At 37.5% G+C, this 18,094-nt stretch overlaps 2 protein-coding genes across 2 annotated transcripts; both read right to left on the reverse strand.

Moving 5' to 3' along the window:
* Positions 1-2,198: 2,198 nt before the first annotated feature.
* Positions 2,199-8,080, reverse strand: LOC130425729 (cytochrome P450 2K1-like). The gene is made up of 9 exons (XM_056752102.1): positions 7,838-8,080; positions 7,532-7,694; positions 6,522-6,671; positions 6,296-6,456; positions 5,950-6,129; positions 3,675-3,813; positions 3,406-3,590; positions 3,176-3,317; positions 2,199-3,064 (listed from the first exon to the last, which is right to left on the reverse strand). Exons 1-9 carry the CDS (start codon positions 8,063-8,065, stop codon positions 2,877-2,879), a joined length of 1,536 nt encoding a protein of 511 aa, XP_056608080.1. The 5' UTR covers positions 8,066-8,080; the 3' UTR covers positions 2,199-2,876.
* Positions 8,081-11,584: 3,504 nt separating this feature from the next.
* On the reverse strand, positions 11,585-15,263 carry LOC130425730 (cytochrome P450 2K1-like). Its single transcript, XM_056752103.1, has 9 exons — positions 15,027-15,263; positions 14,774-14,936; positions 14,043-14,192; positions 13,534-13,694; positions 13,046-13,225; positions 12,607-12,748; positions 12,335-12,519; positions 12,089-12,230; positions 11,585-11,987 (listed from the first exon to the last, which is right to left on the reverse strand). The coding sequence occupies exons 1-9, from the start codon at positions 15,228-15,230 to the stop codon at positions 11,800-11,802; spliced, it is 1,515 nt and encodes a 504-aa protein (XP_056608081.1). The 5' UTR covers positions 15,231-15,263; the 3' UTR covers positions 11,585-11,799.
* Positions 15,264-18,094: the final 2,831 nt, after the last annotated feature.

Here is an 18,094-nt window from a genome sequence, read left to right on the forward strand (position 1 = left end):
TATTTTACGAGGGGGCGTACGATAACTGAAGTCCCGCCCCTAAACCTCATATCACTGGCGCAAATCATACTAAAATGTACCAATAAGATTGTACGAATTCATATGAATTAGTCAAAATTTGCCACATCATAAACTACTTACGCTTTCAATGTGAGAATGTGTTGGCTGACAGCACAAGCATTTCTCAATCTCAGAGTCCAATGAAGAAATCCGATTGTAAAATGCATCTCTGTGGACTATAAACTAGCGACTGGGTTTGTTCCAGTCATATAGACCAGAACAAACAATACATTATCTGGTATATGTAGGTCACTTTGAGCCACTAAGTTTATCATTAAGTAACGGTATCCAGAAACATAAGGTTGCCACAAAAAGAGTAAAAAGATATTTCAATACTTCTATCATTATCATTGCTGTATATTATTGAGATGTCACCTTTCATTTAAGTTGGAAAAAAAACACTCAATGTGTTTCTGGGTTAGGGTGATTGACAGTGATGGTCAAATAATAGAGTTGGGGACTACCAACGTCAAAAAATCATTAATAGCGAAGGAAACTGTGTCAAGGCTTTGCTCACAAAATACACACAATACATTATTGCACATGAAACATTAACGTTAAACATTAACAGTCCAAATAAAATTACTGTCTCTGCTCTTGGATCTCTGTCTGGTAGACTTTAGTATATATTATTTTCTGTGTCTAAACAATTACAATGTCGGAAACAAAAAGGCTTTTCCCAAATAAATACATTAGAGCTTTATAAATAAATAAAAACCTTTACGGTCACTATTAATTTGTATCACTAACCTGACTTTTACCTTCAGATTATTTTCACTTACTTTTTGCCCACCTTCACTGGTCAGTCTAAACCAATCTTCTGTATTGTAAAAAACAAAGTATTAAACAGAAAATGCAAAGTTATAAAAAAATCATTAGTCACACAGATTCACATTTAGTATACATTCTATGTGACCAATTCCCGTTTTGTTATATTTTAATGCGAAAATAAGATTTTCATTATATATCAATGAAACAATGTGTTCGTCATCAGGCGGCAATAATGGATATACGGTATAGACCACTTTGGAAACATAAGCAAGTGCTGGTCCAGAAGAACATCTTGTTTCCGTTTTTTAACCTACATTATGTAAAGTGGTCTAGAATAATATTAATATAGGCCTACTATTCAACACCTGAAACATTAATAGTGTTAAAAAATAAAACACAGGCTGCTCTCATTTGTGTGTTGTGACTGAACATTGGTAGATATAGCAACCGTTTCACCCTACAGGTTCATTTCCCTGATCTACACTTCTGGGAAAACCATGTAGAGACCAAAACCCGCAAGAGGAGAAGAGAAAGGTTCAAATCTAATCTGCCACCGGCACTAAAGAAGATATCAAATACAAGTGTAAAGTGTGTGGAGAGACAATGTTGTGTTCATGTATGACCCATGCACAACTTTAAGACATGTATCAATGAAAGCTGCATCAGAAGTAATAGACAAAGTCACGTGTGAAATTGGCATGAATTAAATGCACCTGTAACATAAACACATCACGGAGCAAAGAATGACCGATCAAACCGGGTTTAAATAGACAGAGCTAAGCAAAAAACAAGAAACAGTTGCAAGTAATTTAACAATGAGTCCAAGCAATGATTTATGGGAAATGTAGTGCGATAAAACTGCGCTCTGGTGGAGCACGAAGGGCACTGCAACCGGACTTTTTCCTTGTTGAGGCAGAGACCAGGAGACGTTGGAATATTTTTCATACACAAGTTACTCTATATTGAGGAATCCAAGTCTGACTATAGCTCAGCACAGTATAGTTTATACCTTTTAAGGGGGAGAGATACATAGATAAGTGGAGACAATCCAAACAGAGCATGCAAATGCAGTACAGCAGCTCTGATCTCATCAGCATAACAGTGTCATTCAAATGCATATGTGATCATTCAATCAGCCTGACTGTATTGCCTATATCTTCACTGTATCATTGAGACAAAGACAGCTGTTCCTCGAGTTTAGCATTCACATTTAACTTGGGAACCTGTCCAATGGTCAGGAAGTGCATAAAGACAAAAGGGTATTGTCTCAGACACCTGGGATGCCTGACTTCTTAGACATCTCTACCTCGAAATGTAAAACACAATGTGCATAACTTTCTTAGTATATATACTATTACACTGGACTATAAAATTTGTAATCCAACATGAGTAACTAGTTTTTACTTTTAATCAATTACTTTTTAAACAACAGTACTTTAACTTGTAAGTAAAATCTCAGCAATTTAACCGTACATTGCTTGTAGTAACCGAATAAGCAGTGTGGTATGTACATTTAGAGGTTATGACAGACGTCAGAATGTCGTTGTTGAGTTCTGCATGACCATGTACTATTATTTTACATATTTGTATATAATTTCTATGAATAACATATCATTTTATTTATATATGTTTTGGCAAAGATTCTGCGAGTCAAAACATGCGTGAGTAATAAAGTCTGTATAGGCAGAGGTGTAGATTATTTGCAGTCTTCTGGTGGGACAAAATTCTGAATGCATTCATAAAATGTGTTTTTGATATAATTATTAATATTTATTACCAAATTCACCAACAGCAGAAAATGCTTCAAATATCTGCTTGATTTTTTCATGATCAAATTATTTCATTAATTGATCGTTCGCATCTTTAGAATTACATTTACAGCATCAAAAATATCTGAACAAACAAAATGCGAACTGAAAGCGCAAGTTTGATCGCACATGACTTATTTTCCATAATTTACTTTTTTTACTAAATACAAAATTAACTGTTAAAATGATTCTGTCTGTTATTTAAACAAGTTGAAGTACTTTATGTTTTCTTTTAGATCAGGAGCGTTTGATGGCACACAGCTTGTGTGGGTACGGATTCAATGTGATTCCAACGATTCCTTTAAGTTCCAGATCATCTCCAGACACTCCAGGAGGAGGAGTGAAGCAAAAGTTCTGAACAAGAGACGCGAAGAAGAGAAAGATCTCCATCCTGGCCAAACTCTCTCCTAAACACCCCCTGCGTCCTGAGAGAGAGAGAAAGAGAGAGAGAGAGAGAGAGAGAGAGAGAGGGTGGTCATTGGTCTAATTCATTTATTCTGGTATGCACAACATCAGATGTTTAGATGTGAAAGTACCTGCAGAAAAGGGCATGAAAGCATCTCTTTTGACAAACTGTTCCTTTTCATCAAGGAAGTGTTCTGGGTAAAAGCTGTGCGGTTTCTCCCAAACACTTTCATCCTTTAATACAGACGTCAACACAGTAACCACAGTGGTACCCTAGAAAATACACAAATCATCAAAATAAAGGCTGATGTTTGACACATTATTGTATTTTGGTGCACTATTATTTCTCGTTTCGACTGACTTTCTTGATGAAATATCCATCGAAGTGAACATCACAGCTGGTTGAGTGGGGGAGACTCATAGGCGCTATATCCGCCAGTCTCTGGGTTTCATGGATCACAGCATCTGTGTACGGCAGATTCTTTCTGTCGTCCAGCATCGGCTGACGCCCACCGATCACTCTGTCAATCTCCTCCTGAACTCGATCTGGACACACGAGAACATAACATTACCTTTCCTTTAGCTATGAATTCAGCTGGATGATGAGTTTATACAGTGCTGTGTTTTTGCCTTGGATATGAGGATATTTGGCCATGAACATCAAACCCCATCTCAGAGTTGTTCCTGTGGTGTCAGTGCCAGCTGCAAACAGATTCATCACAGTTGTGAAAAGATTCTCCAGATGGAAATGTGAGTCCTTGCCGGATTTCTGACACATGCAAAAAGAAAAATTGATTGGGCTAAAAAACAACACTTAAAATGAAGAGATGTATATCTATCTACCTGTTCCAGTAAAATAAATCAAAACACTTGGTATTGCAAAAACACTTGAAAGGGCAGTTTTCAACCAGGTGTCTTCCTACCTTTCACAGAACAAACTACTGGATGGCAAGCAGTCTGGCTTTAAAACAAACCCCTCCACTGAGACGGCACTGCTATCGGTCACAGAAGCACTGCGGCTAGCGAAGGTGGAATCTAAATCCTCGGTCCTGATTCTACTAGACCAATCAGCAGTGTTCAACACTAACAATCACAAGATACTGCTAGCAACCCTGTCATCGCTAGGAATCTCAGGCTCTCCTCTCCACTGGTTCAAATCCTACCTCTCCGACAGATCCTTCAGGGTTGTCATGGAGGGGCTCGCTGTCCACGGCTCACCACATGATCACTGGGGTCCCTCAGGGGTCGGTGCTTGGACCGCTGCTTTTTTCCATCTACACGACATCCTTGGGACCCATCATACAGGCACTTGGCTTCTCGTATCACTGTTATGCTGATGACACCCAGCTTTTACATCTCATTTCACCCAGACAATACCACTGTAGCAGCTCACATTACAGCCTGCCTAAAAGACAATGCAGCTTGGATGAAAGATCATCACCTCCAGCTGAACCCTGCCAAGACGGAACTACTTGTGTTTCCGGCACACCCCACACCAACACGATCTCACAATCCAGCTTGGCAATACCACAATCACCCATTCCAAAACAGCCAGGAGCCTCTGAGTCATATTTGATGAACAGCTGTCCTTTAATGATCACATTGCAAAGACAATGCTGTCATGCCTACAACATTAGAAAGATTAGGCCCTATCTCACGGAGCATGCGGCACAACTCCTTGTCCAGGTCCTGGTAATCTCAAGGTTAGACTACTGCAATGCTCTCCTTGCTGGTCTTCCTGCAAAAGCTATCAAACCACTTCAGCTGGTTCAGAACACAGCAGCACCCTTTCAACAGCCCAAAAGGGCTCACGTGACTCCCGTTTTCATATCTCTCCACTGGCTACCGGTTGAAGCCCGTATCAGATTCAAGTCACTAATGCTTGCCTACAGGACTATCACTGGATCTGCACCGGCATACTTCCACACCCTCCTACACCCAATCAAGATCCCTACATTCAGCAAAGGAGTGGCTTCTTGTATTGCCTTCTCAAACGGGCAGTACATCGTTTTCTCGCTCATTCTCCTTCACAACTCCTTCCTGGCGGAACATTCTTCCTAACTCGGTCTGGTCAACCTCATCTCTCACAACATTAAAAAAACTACTAAAAACACATCTCTTCTGTGAATCCTTGACAGACAAATAAAAAAAGAACCCTCTCTCTCTCTCTTTCAACATATAGAGTTCTAGCTTTTGTTGAAACTAGTAACTTTGTATTGGCACCTATTGTATTATTGCTGCTGTATGACATATTGCTTTTTGCTCCCTGAACTCTTTGTAAGTCTCTTTGGATAAAAGCGTCTGTTAAATGACTAAATGTGCGACTTACAGATGGGCTAAACAATGGAAGCAATTGGGTCAGCATGAGGACAACAAAAAGTATAAGTGCAGTCAAAAAGACCGGTTTCATATAGCCTTCCATAGTATACAGAGCTAAGTTAGCAGTGCTTTTTGTTTTTGAAAGAGTAGAAAAGAAAAATAAGTCAGAACTGAATGGTCAGGTGTTGACGGAAGAGATATGTTTTCAGACGATTCTTAAAGATGTCTTAAGAATCTGCAGATCTTGTAGCAGCGGGCAGATCATTCGACATATGTGGAACCAAGAGAAGGTACGTGAGAGAGATTTTTTACCTTTGTACCTAAATGTAAATGCTGCTCTTGTCAGCAACACAGTGTTGTCTATAGATTATGGCGGTCCACCGTTTAATTTTGTCCCACCACACTTTCAGAATAAACCAAAATATCATAAATCTCAAAAATAACATATGAATCTCACTAGATTTAGGAGCTTTTTCAGACAATATTAAGGGCAATATTTTGTTTGATTTAGTTAATTTAGTGAACTATAATAATAATGCTGGGAAACACTGCAATGTGTCACCAAACATCTGTACTATTTATATACCTCGTAGCTTTGTTTGCGGATGAGAAAGGAGTCGATAAGTCCTCTGCTGTCGAGTGGATTCAGAGTCTCCTGTAGCTTCGTGATCAACGGTGTTATTTCTTCTTTTGCTTTTAGAGCATTTCTTAGAAATATCCTTTTGTTTTTCAGGAACGGGCCCAGCCACGGAAACATGTTATAAAGCTACAATTAAACATTCAGAGGAAAGAGAAAGAACCCGATGGGAGAAATATTAAAAATGTTTTGAAAAAACAGGAGGTTGAGGAAGTTATATCAGATTTAGTTTATCAGGTTAATGAAGGCATAAAAACACACACATTTATATGTTGAAATCATTTACTATACATACTCGTATGGAAGCTGATCCACCGATCTGTACTGTCTTGTTCGCAATTTTGACCATTTCTTTGAATCGAGGATCAGTGTATTCAAATCTGTTGCCGTACACAATAGATGAGATGATGTTTGATGCAGCGTGGTTCACAGGTTGAGTTGTATCGAAGGCTTCTCCTGTAAAAAAACAAACTCTAAATTTTTTATGGATCGAACATGAGTTTAGGTGAGTATCTCAGTACCATCAAACTTCAGGAACTCTTCTTTCAGATATTGAATTTCCTCTATGATTTTCTCTTCACTTCCTCTCGTGCCCATCCCGAAATCCCGCAGGTTAGTGAGGGCGAAGCGTCTCATCTCTTTCCAGCTCTCTCCATTGGCAAACAGGATCCCTGAACACAAGAACACGACCAACTGAAGTCCATTTAAACCTTAAAGATTATGTTAAAATTCCAAGATCTCATAACTATTAATGTTTGCAAAAGGAATTACAGATTTATTTTTATATATTTACTTTTCAATATTGTAATGCTCTGTTATAAAATCAGCTGATCTAACTACCAAACAAGTTTCGGACTCTACAAAACCTAACCGTCAAATTTTACATATATGACCCTGGACAACAAATCTTGTTTTATGGGTAAATTTTTGAGATTGAGATTGAAATTGAGATTTATGGGTCATCTGAAAGCTGAATAATTGAGCTTTCTATCGATGTATGAGTTGTTAAATTGTTTTTTCCACAGCTGTACATCATCAAATTATAATTGGTGTAAGACATTTTTATAAATTAAAATAATATTGACATGCATTTTATGTTAAGCGGCTTTGCATCAATATACATTTTGAAAAGCACTTTCAAATAAATGTGAATTTAATTTACTAGCGACCAATGTCTACCCAACTTAAAAGATTAAGTTTTAACGTAACTACCATTTCATTTGTAAGTACAAAACAGACCATAACATTGGTCTAGAAACTGTTTAAATTGTGTGTATGTTGAATATGAGTGCATTCAGTTCTACGCCGCCGTGTTTTGTCTGGAAACTTTCAAACCTTTGTTTAATATAAAACTGTTTCTTCAGTGTTTCACTGTTTGGTAACTTTTGGATAAACTCTTCTGTACTGTAATCCCATTTTTTATGTATTATTAGTGAGTGTTACATTACATTGAACACACAGCTGAAAGGGGCGTAGCTAAGCATGCTAATGCTGTTAGCATCATAGTGTATAGTGTATAACTTCTTCTTACCATGTCCTCCACTAAGTAATTTAAAAGCGGGAGCAATATCACGGTCCCCAAACTCTTCCGCTCGGTTCACAAGCGCTTCTTTAACTGTTTTGTATCCAGCCAAGACCACAACTTTATTGGGACCAAAAAACACTTGAAACACATTTCCGTAAGTTTTAGACAGCTGTAGGAAACAAAGTGAAAAATTAGTAAAGACATCCCGTATTCATTTTATTATTGATGAGATGCCCATCTGTAATTTATTTGGTTAATAAAATGTCCATCTGTAATTTATTCTGTTAGTGTTGAAATGTCTGTCAGTCTCACCTCACAGAGACTGTCAAAGGGTCTTTTAAGGTCGAGCATCAGCAGGTTCCCCAGCAGTGGAAGTGGTTTGGGTCCGGGTGGTTCTTTACCTTCTTTCTGATATTTGGAGTCAGAACACAGCAGATAAATAACCAGTAACAACAGCAAAGCACCCAGTAATGTACCGGTGCTAGAAAACTTCAGAAGTGCCTCCATGACAGCCATTTCAATCTGAACTTCACAGAACATCACGGATTCAACATTTATAAGAGTTTCAGGAGGGAGGGGGCTTGAGATATTACAGTATAAATGTTATTGATAATTAACTATATCAAATGTAATGCTGGCGTGGTTGCATCACTAGATATACTGTATGCAAGCTTCTGAACAATATGTGGTGAGTAAATGATGACAGAATTTTCATCCATAGACGAACAAACTGAAAGATTATGTCAACATCTCTTGACACAGCATGAGAAATAGACGAAGTAAGCACCATCTCAAATCTTTCTGTTGAATCACATTGTCTAAACCAGGCTGATTTTAATAGAACACTTTCTACTTTCTAACACTTTTGTCCTTGGTGTCGCGTAGTCAAATATTTCATTATTGTGTTAACTATTACAGACTACGGAAATTGATGACAATTTTAGCCATAGGTAAAGTTCAAAACATTTGAGCAACAAATGACATGGCCTTTCACTATCAGTTCAAAAGTTTCACCCCCGGGACAGATCTTATCCATTACTGTAGCTCAGTGGAAAGAGCGTTAACAACGCAAGGCCGTGGGTGGAAACAAATGTATAGGATAATGGATAAAAGTGTCTGCTAAATGCATAAATGTAAAAAAGTAGTTTAATCTAATGTGGACCGACAGCTAACGTTAGTGGCTAAACTAGTTAGTGACGTGTTCATTTTTAGTGTAACGTGAGTATAGAACTATCAATTGTATTAACTTTCTCCCCCTCTTTGTATCTAATAAAGATCAGGGCTCAGGTGAAGTCAATGCGCTACACTTGAAGTTGAAGTAAGCAGTGAGGTCTGGGCTGACAAATCCAAACCAAGATTTTACTAAATGGGAAAAACATCCAATTGAGAGCCTGCATGCAGAACTCTGTAAAAACATGTACCGACGACCAACAAACAATGCATGCAGGGCAGAATTAGGCCACTGATCATAAAGATATACATGGCTATACATTTCTGGACAAATCTAAACTGACTCGCAGTATAGACACATGAGTGAACGATCGCAAACACGCTTGATCTATCATGTTGATGTTTAATTAAAGTAAAGCTAAGTTATAGTTAACATGTAACCTAATACTTCTTTGGATAAATATTAGCAGACGAGAAAAACAAATTGCAACATATATCGACTTTCGTGTTATGTTCCGTCAGAATGTTGTGAATGACCAATCAAAATCAAGTCAATGTTTACTGGCATAGTTGTAGATTATTTGCAGTCTTCTGGTAAGACAAAGCACTGAATGCATTTATAAAAACGGTCTGTTTTTGATAGAATTATTTATTTATATTTCATAATTCACCAACAGTGTTGTATTATGGAGATTTGTAACATATAAAGGCTACTGCGCACTTAAAAAACTTGACATTGTGCTTCATAGTGTTTTACGTTTTGTTACGGGTTGTAGTAATAAAACACATCATTGTTTGTTATATGATAGGGCAGATTTAACATCTTTGTATATTCGTGGAAGCTTTCATTGCTATTGTTTTATTTCATAATCAATCGGTGGCTTCTTTCTTATTTCTTAGGCTTTCAGATAAGAATACAAGCTACAGTTTACGTTCACAATACTTTTTACATCTTAAGGTACCCTGGGTTCGAACTGAGCTAGGAAAGAAAGGATTTATTTATAGTGCCTCTTTTGCTTGGAATGATTTACATTTTTTTTAAAGGTGACTACTCCCGTCCTTAAATGAGTTCAAGACACTTTTAACAAATTATGTGTTTTTTTTCTTTGAAAGTTTGTTGTTGTGAATTATGATTGTTGTACTTGTATATTTTTTATATGAAGCTGGAGTCTTGGCCACGTCCCTCTTGTAATGAGTTTTACCTGGTTTAATAAATATTGAATGAATGAAATAGCAAAAATGCTCCAAAATAAAACAAATTAACGATTTCATTCATTGACCATTCGCATCTTTATGATAACATTTCCTGCAACAAACAATATGATGCAAACTGAAAGCACAATGTTTATTGAACATCACTCGTTTCATAATTTATTGGCGTTATTTACATATCTACATTTTGTGCAATTGTTGCGAGTTTGTGAAATTTGGGTTAACGTTATACAGTCTGTCATTTGAACAAGCTGAAGTGCTTTTTGGTTTGCTTTGGATCAGGAACATTTGATGGCACACAGCTTGTGTGGGGACGCATTCAATATGTTTCCACCAATTTCTTTAAGGTCCAGTTCATCAACAGACACTCCAGGTGGAGGATTGAAGCGAAAGGAGAGACGTAAGAACAGAAAAAGCTCCATCCTGGCCAAACCCTCTCCTAAACACATCCTGCGTCCTGAGAGAGAGAAAGAGAGAGAGAGCTTTAATTGAAAAAAAATCTAAAAACCAAATTATTTTAATCTAAAACTCCCAGAAATGAAAGCCACACTTCTCACCAAGTTGTTTCAAACGTTAAGCTGATATAATGAAACATGAAGTTACTGTGATTATTTGAACCGCTGTATATGTATCATCATGTTCACAATAAATGGGCCCACCTGTAGGTCAAGGTCAATTTTACAAACAAAACAAAATTACTTCATTGTGTTTGTCCTATCATAAAAAAAGGCTTTGACAACTAGGGACTTATAGCTTTCCAACGATATATAGTTTGTCAGGGTTCTTTTGCCATAGGATAAGCATCAAATGAGATGACCTTTGAGAATTGGTTAAAAAGTTTCGCCCCGGGACAGATATAACTAAATATACAACTTATATTCAGAGACAAAACTTGATTTTACATTTGGGTTTGCATAATAAGCACCACTACTCTATGTTTGGCAAAACGTTTCAAATGGTAGTTAATAAATAATAAAAGCGTCAGTAAATTCAGATCAGCAGATTTACTGAATGGATGGATCGCTCAAAACAATATAGTTGTGTAGCACTTATGAATCTGTTTATGTTATTTAATGCCAATAACAATGATTTGTGTTTGTTCATGGTGCCTTAACTAATGTCAACAGTTACATCTTTTGATCTTAAAATGTATCAGTAAACACTTATAACCTATGTTGAATAAATGCTGTAGAAATATTGTTCATAGTTTGTGTTAGCTAATGCATGAAGTATTCTAAAGTGTTTACGCATATGCTTTCAAGTGCACATGCACATTGAAAACAGTGAAAATCAGGCATGAAACAACACGTGTATTGGTATGTAAGAAATGTGTATAAAGTTCAAATCCTGCACAAAAATTGTGCAGAAAAGTGTTTGTCACCAAATAACGTGAGTACCTATTCACTTCTATCATGTAGACACAAAACCAGGTTGTTATGACAGACGTCAAAATGTTGTGACTGACCAAGTGTTCTGGAGAGCCATGTACTATTTTTTTTATTACATTTGTGATAAATAATTTATCATCATATTTTTATGTTTTTCATAGATTCTGCCAGACCAAACATGCTGTATGTGATAAAGTCAGTATTTAAATATCTGAATGCGTTCCTTAAAAAGGCCTCTTTTGATTAAGTGACTCATTCATATTACAAATTCACCAACAGGGAAAAAAAATGCTAGAAAAAATCTGTTTAATGATTTCACATCTTTAAAATTACATAATGCAAACTGAAACTTAATTTTTTTAGTCGTATCATAATTTCTTGCTGTTTTTACATATTTACATTTTCTGCGAGTTTGTGAAATTACTGTTAAATGATCCTGTCTGTGATTTGTACCACATTGAATGTTGTATGTTTGCCTGTGTATACTGACAACATTGTTTTAGATCAGGAACGTTTGATGGCACACAGCTTGTGTGGGGACGGATTCAATGTGATTCCAACGATTCCTTTAAGTTGCAGATCATCTCCAGACACTCCAGGAGGAGGAGTGAAGCGAAAGTTCTGAACAAGAGACGCGAAGAAGAGAAAGAGCTCCATCCTGGCCAAACTCTCTCCTACACATATCCGGCGTCCTGAGAGAGAGAGAGAAAGAGAGAGAGATAGAGAGTTTGATCATTGGTCTAATTCATTTATTCTGGTATGCACAACATCAGATGTTTAGATGTGAAAGTACCTGCAGAAAAGGGCATGAAAGCATCTCTTTTGACAAACTGTCCCTTTTCATCAAGGAAGTGTTCTGGGTAAAAGCTGTGCGGTTTCTCCCAAACACTTTCATCCTTTAATACAGACGTCAACAGAGGAAACACAGTGGTACCCTAGAAAATACACAAATCATCAAATAAAGGCTGATGTTTGACACACAACTCATAAATGTCTACATGAGCTTTTTGCTGAATAACGCTTTCTTGTTTCGACTGACCTTCTTAATGAAATATCCATTAAATTCAACATCACGGCTTGTTGTATGAGGGAGACTCATGGGAACTATGTTGGCCAGTCTCTGGGTTTCATGGATCACAGCGTCTGTGTACGGCAGATTCTTTCTGTCGTCCACCATCGGCTGACGTCCACCGATCACTCTGTCAATCTCCTCCTGAACTCGATCTGCACATATATAAAATCAAAACAATAGCGTTCATCAAAAAAATTAGTTGGATGCGTCAAAAAGTTTATACAGTGCTGTGTTTTTACCTTGGATATGAGGATATTTGGCCATAATCATCAAACCCCATCGCAATGTTGTTCCTGTGGTGTCAGTGCCAGCAACAAACAGATTTATCACACTTGTAAGCAGATTCTCCTCGTGGAAATATGAGTCCTTCTTGCCGGATTTCTGACGAATGCAAAAACACTGTTTATTGTTTTTATTCTACAAAAAGAGTATACAACACTTGAATATAGCTGCAAGCAAAAATAAAGGTACAAGCATAATGGCACCATCGCTTCGTGGTTCTAAGAAAAAAATGCAAGGTGGGCCATGTAGATCAACTTTAAAGCATTACACCATGCTAAGGGGACCTAATATGCCCAGAAACCTTAAAAAAAAGAATCATTTTGAGAAATATGATAGTGCCCGAGAACTGAAAGTCATTAGCCACATATTCCCATCCTACACCTGCATTTTCCATACCTCATCGCTTTGTTTTCGGATGAGGAAGGAGTCGATAAATCCTCTGCTGTCTTGGGGATTCAGAGTCTCCAGCAGATCCGAGATCAATCTTTTCATTTCCACTCTGTTTTTTAGAGCATTTCTCAGGACAATCCTTTTGCTGGTCAGGAACGGGCCCAACCATGGAAAGATGTTAAAAAGCTACAAGAAAACAATCAGGGGAAAAACAAAGAACCTGAATGGCAGAAATGTAAGGCGGCATTTGCGCGTGATTTTATCACAGTACATGTCTTTTCTGACCCCTTTAAACAAACACAAAGATAAGGAAACGAAAGGAACACAAATTACAGTTACTTAAGATGTCTTTTCACTACATAGCCCACTCTACTTTGTACACTTTCAACAATTCTGTATAAAATAATATTGAATTTAAATCCTAAATTTGATTTGCTTCATTGATTCATTTGTTGAAATAAGCACTAGTTAACATATAAACCAGATATTCATACCCGCATAGAGCCTGATCCACCAACCCGAACGTTCTCGTTTGCCCTGTTGACCATTTCTTTGAAGTGAGGATCAGTGTATTCAAATCTGTTGCCGTACACAATCGCCGAGATGATGTTTGACACGGCGTAGTTCACAGGTCGAGTTGTATCGAAGGCTTTCCCTGTTAAAACCAAACAAACTCTTTCAACGCTGCTGAAAACGTGAAACCCACACCCAAAATCAAATTACTAAAAGTTTAAAATAGGATCTGTACGTGTTTTATTGTATTGGGTTTTAATGGTGTCGACTGGCATGTGCTTGATTCGATTGGTGGGATGTTATCTGGCAAGTGGGAACCAATCGAACTATATTAAATCCAATAGGATTAATTCCCAAAGTATACTACAAAAGTAATTTTGTAATGGTATGATTCATATTTACGGCTTTTTAATGGAAACCATTAGAATTTCTGTGAAGGTTTCTATCGCAGGAAAAGCTTGAGCATGAGTTCAGGTGAGTATCGCAGTACCTTCAAACTTCATGAACTCTTCTTTCAGATATTGAATTTCCTCTATGATTTTCTCTTCACTTCCTCTCTTGCCCATCCCAAAGTCACGCAGGTTAGTGAGGGCGAAGCGTCTCATCTCTTTCCAGCTCTCTCCATTGGCAAAAATGATCCCTGAACAAACAACCACGTGACCACAACACTTCATTGATCATTTTCACACAGACATTCATCAACATTAACACAATTCTAATTGAAAAAAAGCCTTAAACTTTTCTAGAAGTGCTAGTGACATCATATTTTATAAACCGTTTCATTGGACGCGTGCCTGACCCCAGAGTTAACTTCCACTTTGTGTTTGGCTAGTGTCTAATATAACTCTTTATATATGATTTACTTTATGTTAATAATCATTTGTATAATTATTTTACTTTTTAATAATTTTATTAAATAAACAATTTGTTAAATGGGTCCTGTAGTTCGGTCGCATTTAAAGAAACCATATGATACATTGACATCTAGCGGTTGAGCTCGGTATCAGACTCTAAATATAAAATATTGGAGAGACAAGTTTAGCCAAGTAACGGTTCTTCTGGTTTCATTTGCTTGTTATCAGAGATAATCAACAGGCACTCAATTGTTTACGATCGTGTACCGGAACTTCAGCTGAGGTCACAGAAGTGGCCATGCTGGGTAACGTTTGTTTATGTTGTTAAGATGAAACCGTCTATAGTGAAAGTACAGATTCTTCTTACCATGTCCTTCACCCAGTAATTTAAAAGCGGGAGCAATTTCTCGGTCTCCAAACTCTTCAGCTCGGTTCACAAGCGCCTCTTTAACCGTTTTGTATCCAGCCAAGACCACAACTTTATTGGGACCGAAAAACACTTGGAACACGTTTCCATAGGTTTTGGACAGCTGGAAAAAAAGGTACAAATATTCTCAGTTAATGTTAAAATGCCCATCTGTAAATGATTCTGTTAGTGTTGAAATGTCTGTCAGTCTCACCTCACAGAGAGTGTCAAAGGGTCTTTCAAGGTCAAGGGTCAGCAGGTTCCCCAGCAGTGGAAGTGGTTTGGGTCCCGGTGGTTCTTTTCCTTCTTTCTGAGATTTAGGACCAGAAGACAGCAGATATACAACCAGTATTAACAGCAAAGCACCCAGTAATGTACTGGTGCTGGGAAGCTGCAGAAGTGCCTCCACAACAGCCATTTTCAACCTGATCACCTGCACGACTCTCTTCTGAATTCACACATTTATAGACGTTACAGGAGGGAGGGACTAGTTACACTAGGAATCTAGTGGGAGGTGATCTCCTACACAAAGAAACCATGAGAACAAAGGGCTGGTACGACTGTGTCAGCACAAAGATTATACGACACCCTGTGATGAATAATTAAACTACTTCAGTTTGTTCAATAAGACAAATCATACAATCAATGCAATAGATACAAAAATAAAAAATGTGTCTGATTATAACTGCATTAAAGTGATTCAAAGGTTTCATATGTATATGAACTTAATTTGTGTAAGGTTACATAGAATTTTCGGAAACCTTTTGACATGTGCACGCTTGAACTGCGACACACAAATCTCATCTAACCTTTGTCCAAATGAAAACTGCAATAACCTCTTACCTCCAAACACCACCTTGAGCTGAAATCATCTGAAAGCTTGGCCTGTGGCTTTTCAAAGTGCAGATTAAACCCATGGGTTTTGGTACATGAGTGTCATAGCACAGGTATCACAGCCGGTTTGTAAACCTTTAGAAAATAACTGTTTTCATTTGAATTAATATACACAATTGCTTTAACTAAATACCATTTTTGGGTTATTTTGAACCTATGGTTGAGTCACATTGAGACATTTAACCCAGCGGATGGGTTTGTTTTTGTTGCGTCAAAACGAAGTTTACTTAAATTAGACGCACATTACCGTTTCCAACAGCATTATATAATATCCACTAAGCAGTATATAATAACTCTCAATAGGTGATTCAGTTTGATCTGGATTTCCAGTATAGGCCAGGCTCCTCCTGCACAAAGCTTAGAATGGAGATGCACATTTTCTTTATTAGCTAGGGTAACCTTTTACACACTACATGAGATGTGTCACAACATCATACGTATAATTGAGTTTTAGTGCAGCGAAAACAAGCTCTCTGTAAACGCATTTACAGCACAAGTGTCATGTCATGAACTCTAACACAGTGCTTGTGTCACAACCGGTCACACTTTCACAGACTTGATTATGTAATGTTTGTCTGCCAGAAGCTATAAAGCAGTTCATCACAGGCTTTAGAATGTGAAACCTGTATGTCAAGCATGTCATCTCTTTTAATCCACTTGCTCTCTGTTGAGTTGCAACCTCAAAGATGGGTCACACCCTTACAATTAACCATGGTTTTAACACAGTTAAAGCAAATTAGAAAACCATGGTCAATGTAAGAAAACCATGGCTCAAAGAAAACTATATCCAGTTATCCAGGAATCAACCCGCCATGCTTGCGTTTCCAAAATCTCTTGTAGTTGATAAGAAATGTAATCTTAAATAAATATTTGATGCATTCGTCTCTGCGAGTTTAATGCAGAGGTCTTTTGTCGAATCAAATTTTGGTTCCATGTTGGGTTAGCAAGTTACGACTGGAATCTTCCATTCAGCAGCGCTCGGGACAGATCGGTCTATAAACACAGTCAATTATTATCTCTGTGTGATAAATGGTGATGATAAAAGGAACTAGAAACTATAAAAACTTGATTCTATTCACCGATAACTAGCCCAAGGTTTACCTTCATTCAATCTTAATCGTCATGATACAGTTTATTCAGCCAAATGTGTCAACCGTGAATCTGTGTGCAATGACCTGTAATAGACGTCATAAAATCTAGAACAAACCCGATATTGCGCAATGCACTGTTATACCTGTACTGCGCAAGAAGTAAAAACTGCAAAGCAGCTTTTTTGAGTGTCACCTCATTCAGTTTTATGCAGGACAACGCCATAGAAAATATTGTAACATAAATGCTAGTGGAACATGTCTCTAGTTGACTTCTTACAACCATTTGTATAATTTCAATAGGAGATCAAAAGACAATGTGCAGCTTGAATGCAATGAAAAACTTTGCATGCATAAATGGGCAATTCTAGCATAATTGATGTGACATTTTCACTTAAAGCTTGAAATATAAATTCTCGGAGAATGTGTTTATTTACAAAGGACACACATTTTTAAAAGGCAACATACTTTGTAGGATTTTAGTGAATTAAAACTTGCAGACCAGAAGCAATAGTACGGAAGCCCAGCATTGCAATGTAAAAAAATTGTCATTTTGAAGAGAGTAAAAAATATTTTAATGAGAAAATACACAAAATCTTTAAAGAGAAAAAATATTTTGAGTAGAAAATACGCACCAAAAATTTGAACAAATTAAATTTCATGCTGTATGTTATGTTGCCGTGTTTGAAATGTAAGCAGTCCACCCATTTGTAAATCTGAAGGGGAATGAATAACAAAGTTATCGGCTTGGAAAAAAGGGTGTCGACTCGGAATCACACAAACGGAGTCGTCCCTACTCTGATTCGCAAATTGCTGCTGATTTACGTCACAATATACAGTCCCGCCTCCGTTGTAAGGACTTCCCAAGAAATCTTCACTCTTCTCCCACAAACACTGTAGCTCGTGAGCCTCCTTCACGGTAGACCAATCACATCAGACTAGACCATCCGACCAATCACATCAGACTAGGCCAGTGGAAATGAAGGGATTAGACAGAAGAATCGCAGAACGAATGAGAGTCAGTCAAGAAGTAAGGTAAGAATAACTACATGCTATTAGGAAATAATAGTGTTTTTACACTTTCTCTGTACATAAACTTGTTGGACACGCCATAAACCAACGCAAGAGCTTAAAAATCCCAAGTTAAAACTGGAAAGAGAAAAAAACTATTAGGCTAGACTTAGGCCACAAGAGGAAAATGTGAAGAAAAATTTAATTCTTCAGCAGTTTTTTCACATTGCGGTTCAAGGCTTCCATACAGTTATACCCAACCAAACAGAGAAGGGATGACTCTTTAAAG

Source organism: Triplophysa dalaica, chromosome 7, assembly GCF_015846415.1.
Source record: "Triplophysa dalaica isolate WHDGS20190420 chromosome 7, ASM1584641v1, whole genome shotgun sequence".
Lineage (NCBI taxonomy): Eukaryota > Metazoa > Chordata > Actinopteri > Cypriniformes > Nemacheilidae > Triplophysa > Triplophysa dalaica.

Bases quoted from the DNA above. Each gene is read 5' to 3' on its own strand.
- LOC130425729 (XM_056752102.1), bottom strand. From the start codon at position 8,065: ATGTTCTGTGAAGTTCAGATTGAAATGGCTGTCATGGAGGCACTTCTG. The intron at 6,672-7,531 runs GTAAGAAGAAGT...TCTTGTGTTCAG, and splicing joins ATTACTTAGTGGAGGACATG to GGATCCTGTTTGCCAATGGA. The intron at 3,814-5,949 runs GTATATAAATAG...TGCATGTGTCAG, and splicing joins TCCGCAAACAAAGCTACGAG to AAATCCGGCAAGGACTCACA.
- LOC130425730 (XM_056752103.1), bottom strand. From the start codon at position 15,230: ATGGCTGTTGTGGAGGCACTTCTGCAGCTTCCCAGCACCAGTACATTA. The intron at 14,937-15,026 runs GTGAGACTGACA...CTTTTTTTCCAG, and splicing joins CCTTTGACACTCTCTGTGAG to CTGTCCAAAACCTATGGAAA. The intron at 13,695-14,042 runs GTACTGCGATAC...TGGTTTTAACAG, and splicing joins AGAGTTCATGAAGTTTGAAG to GGAAAGCCTTCGATACAACT.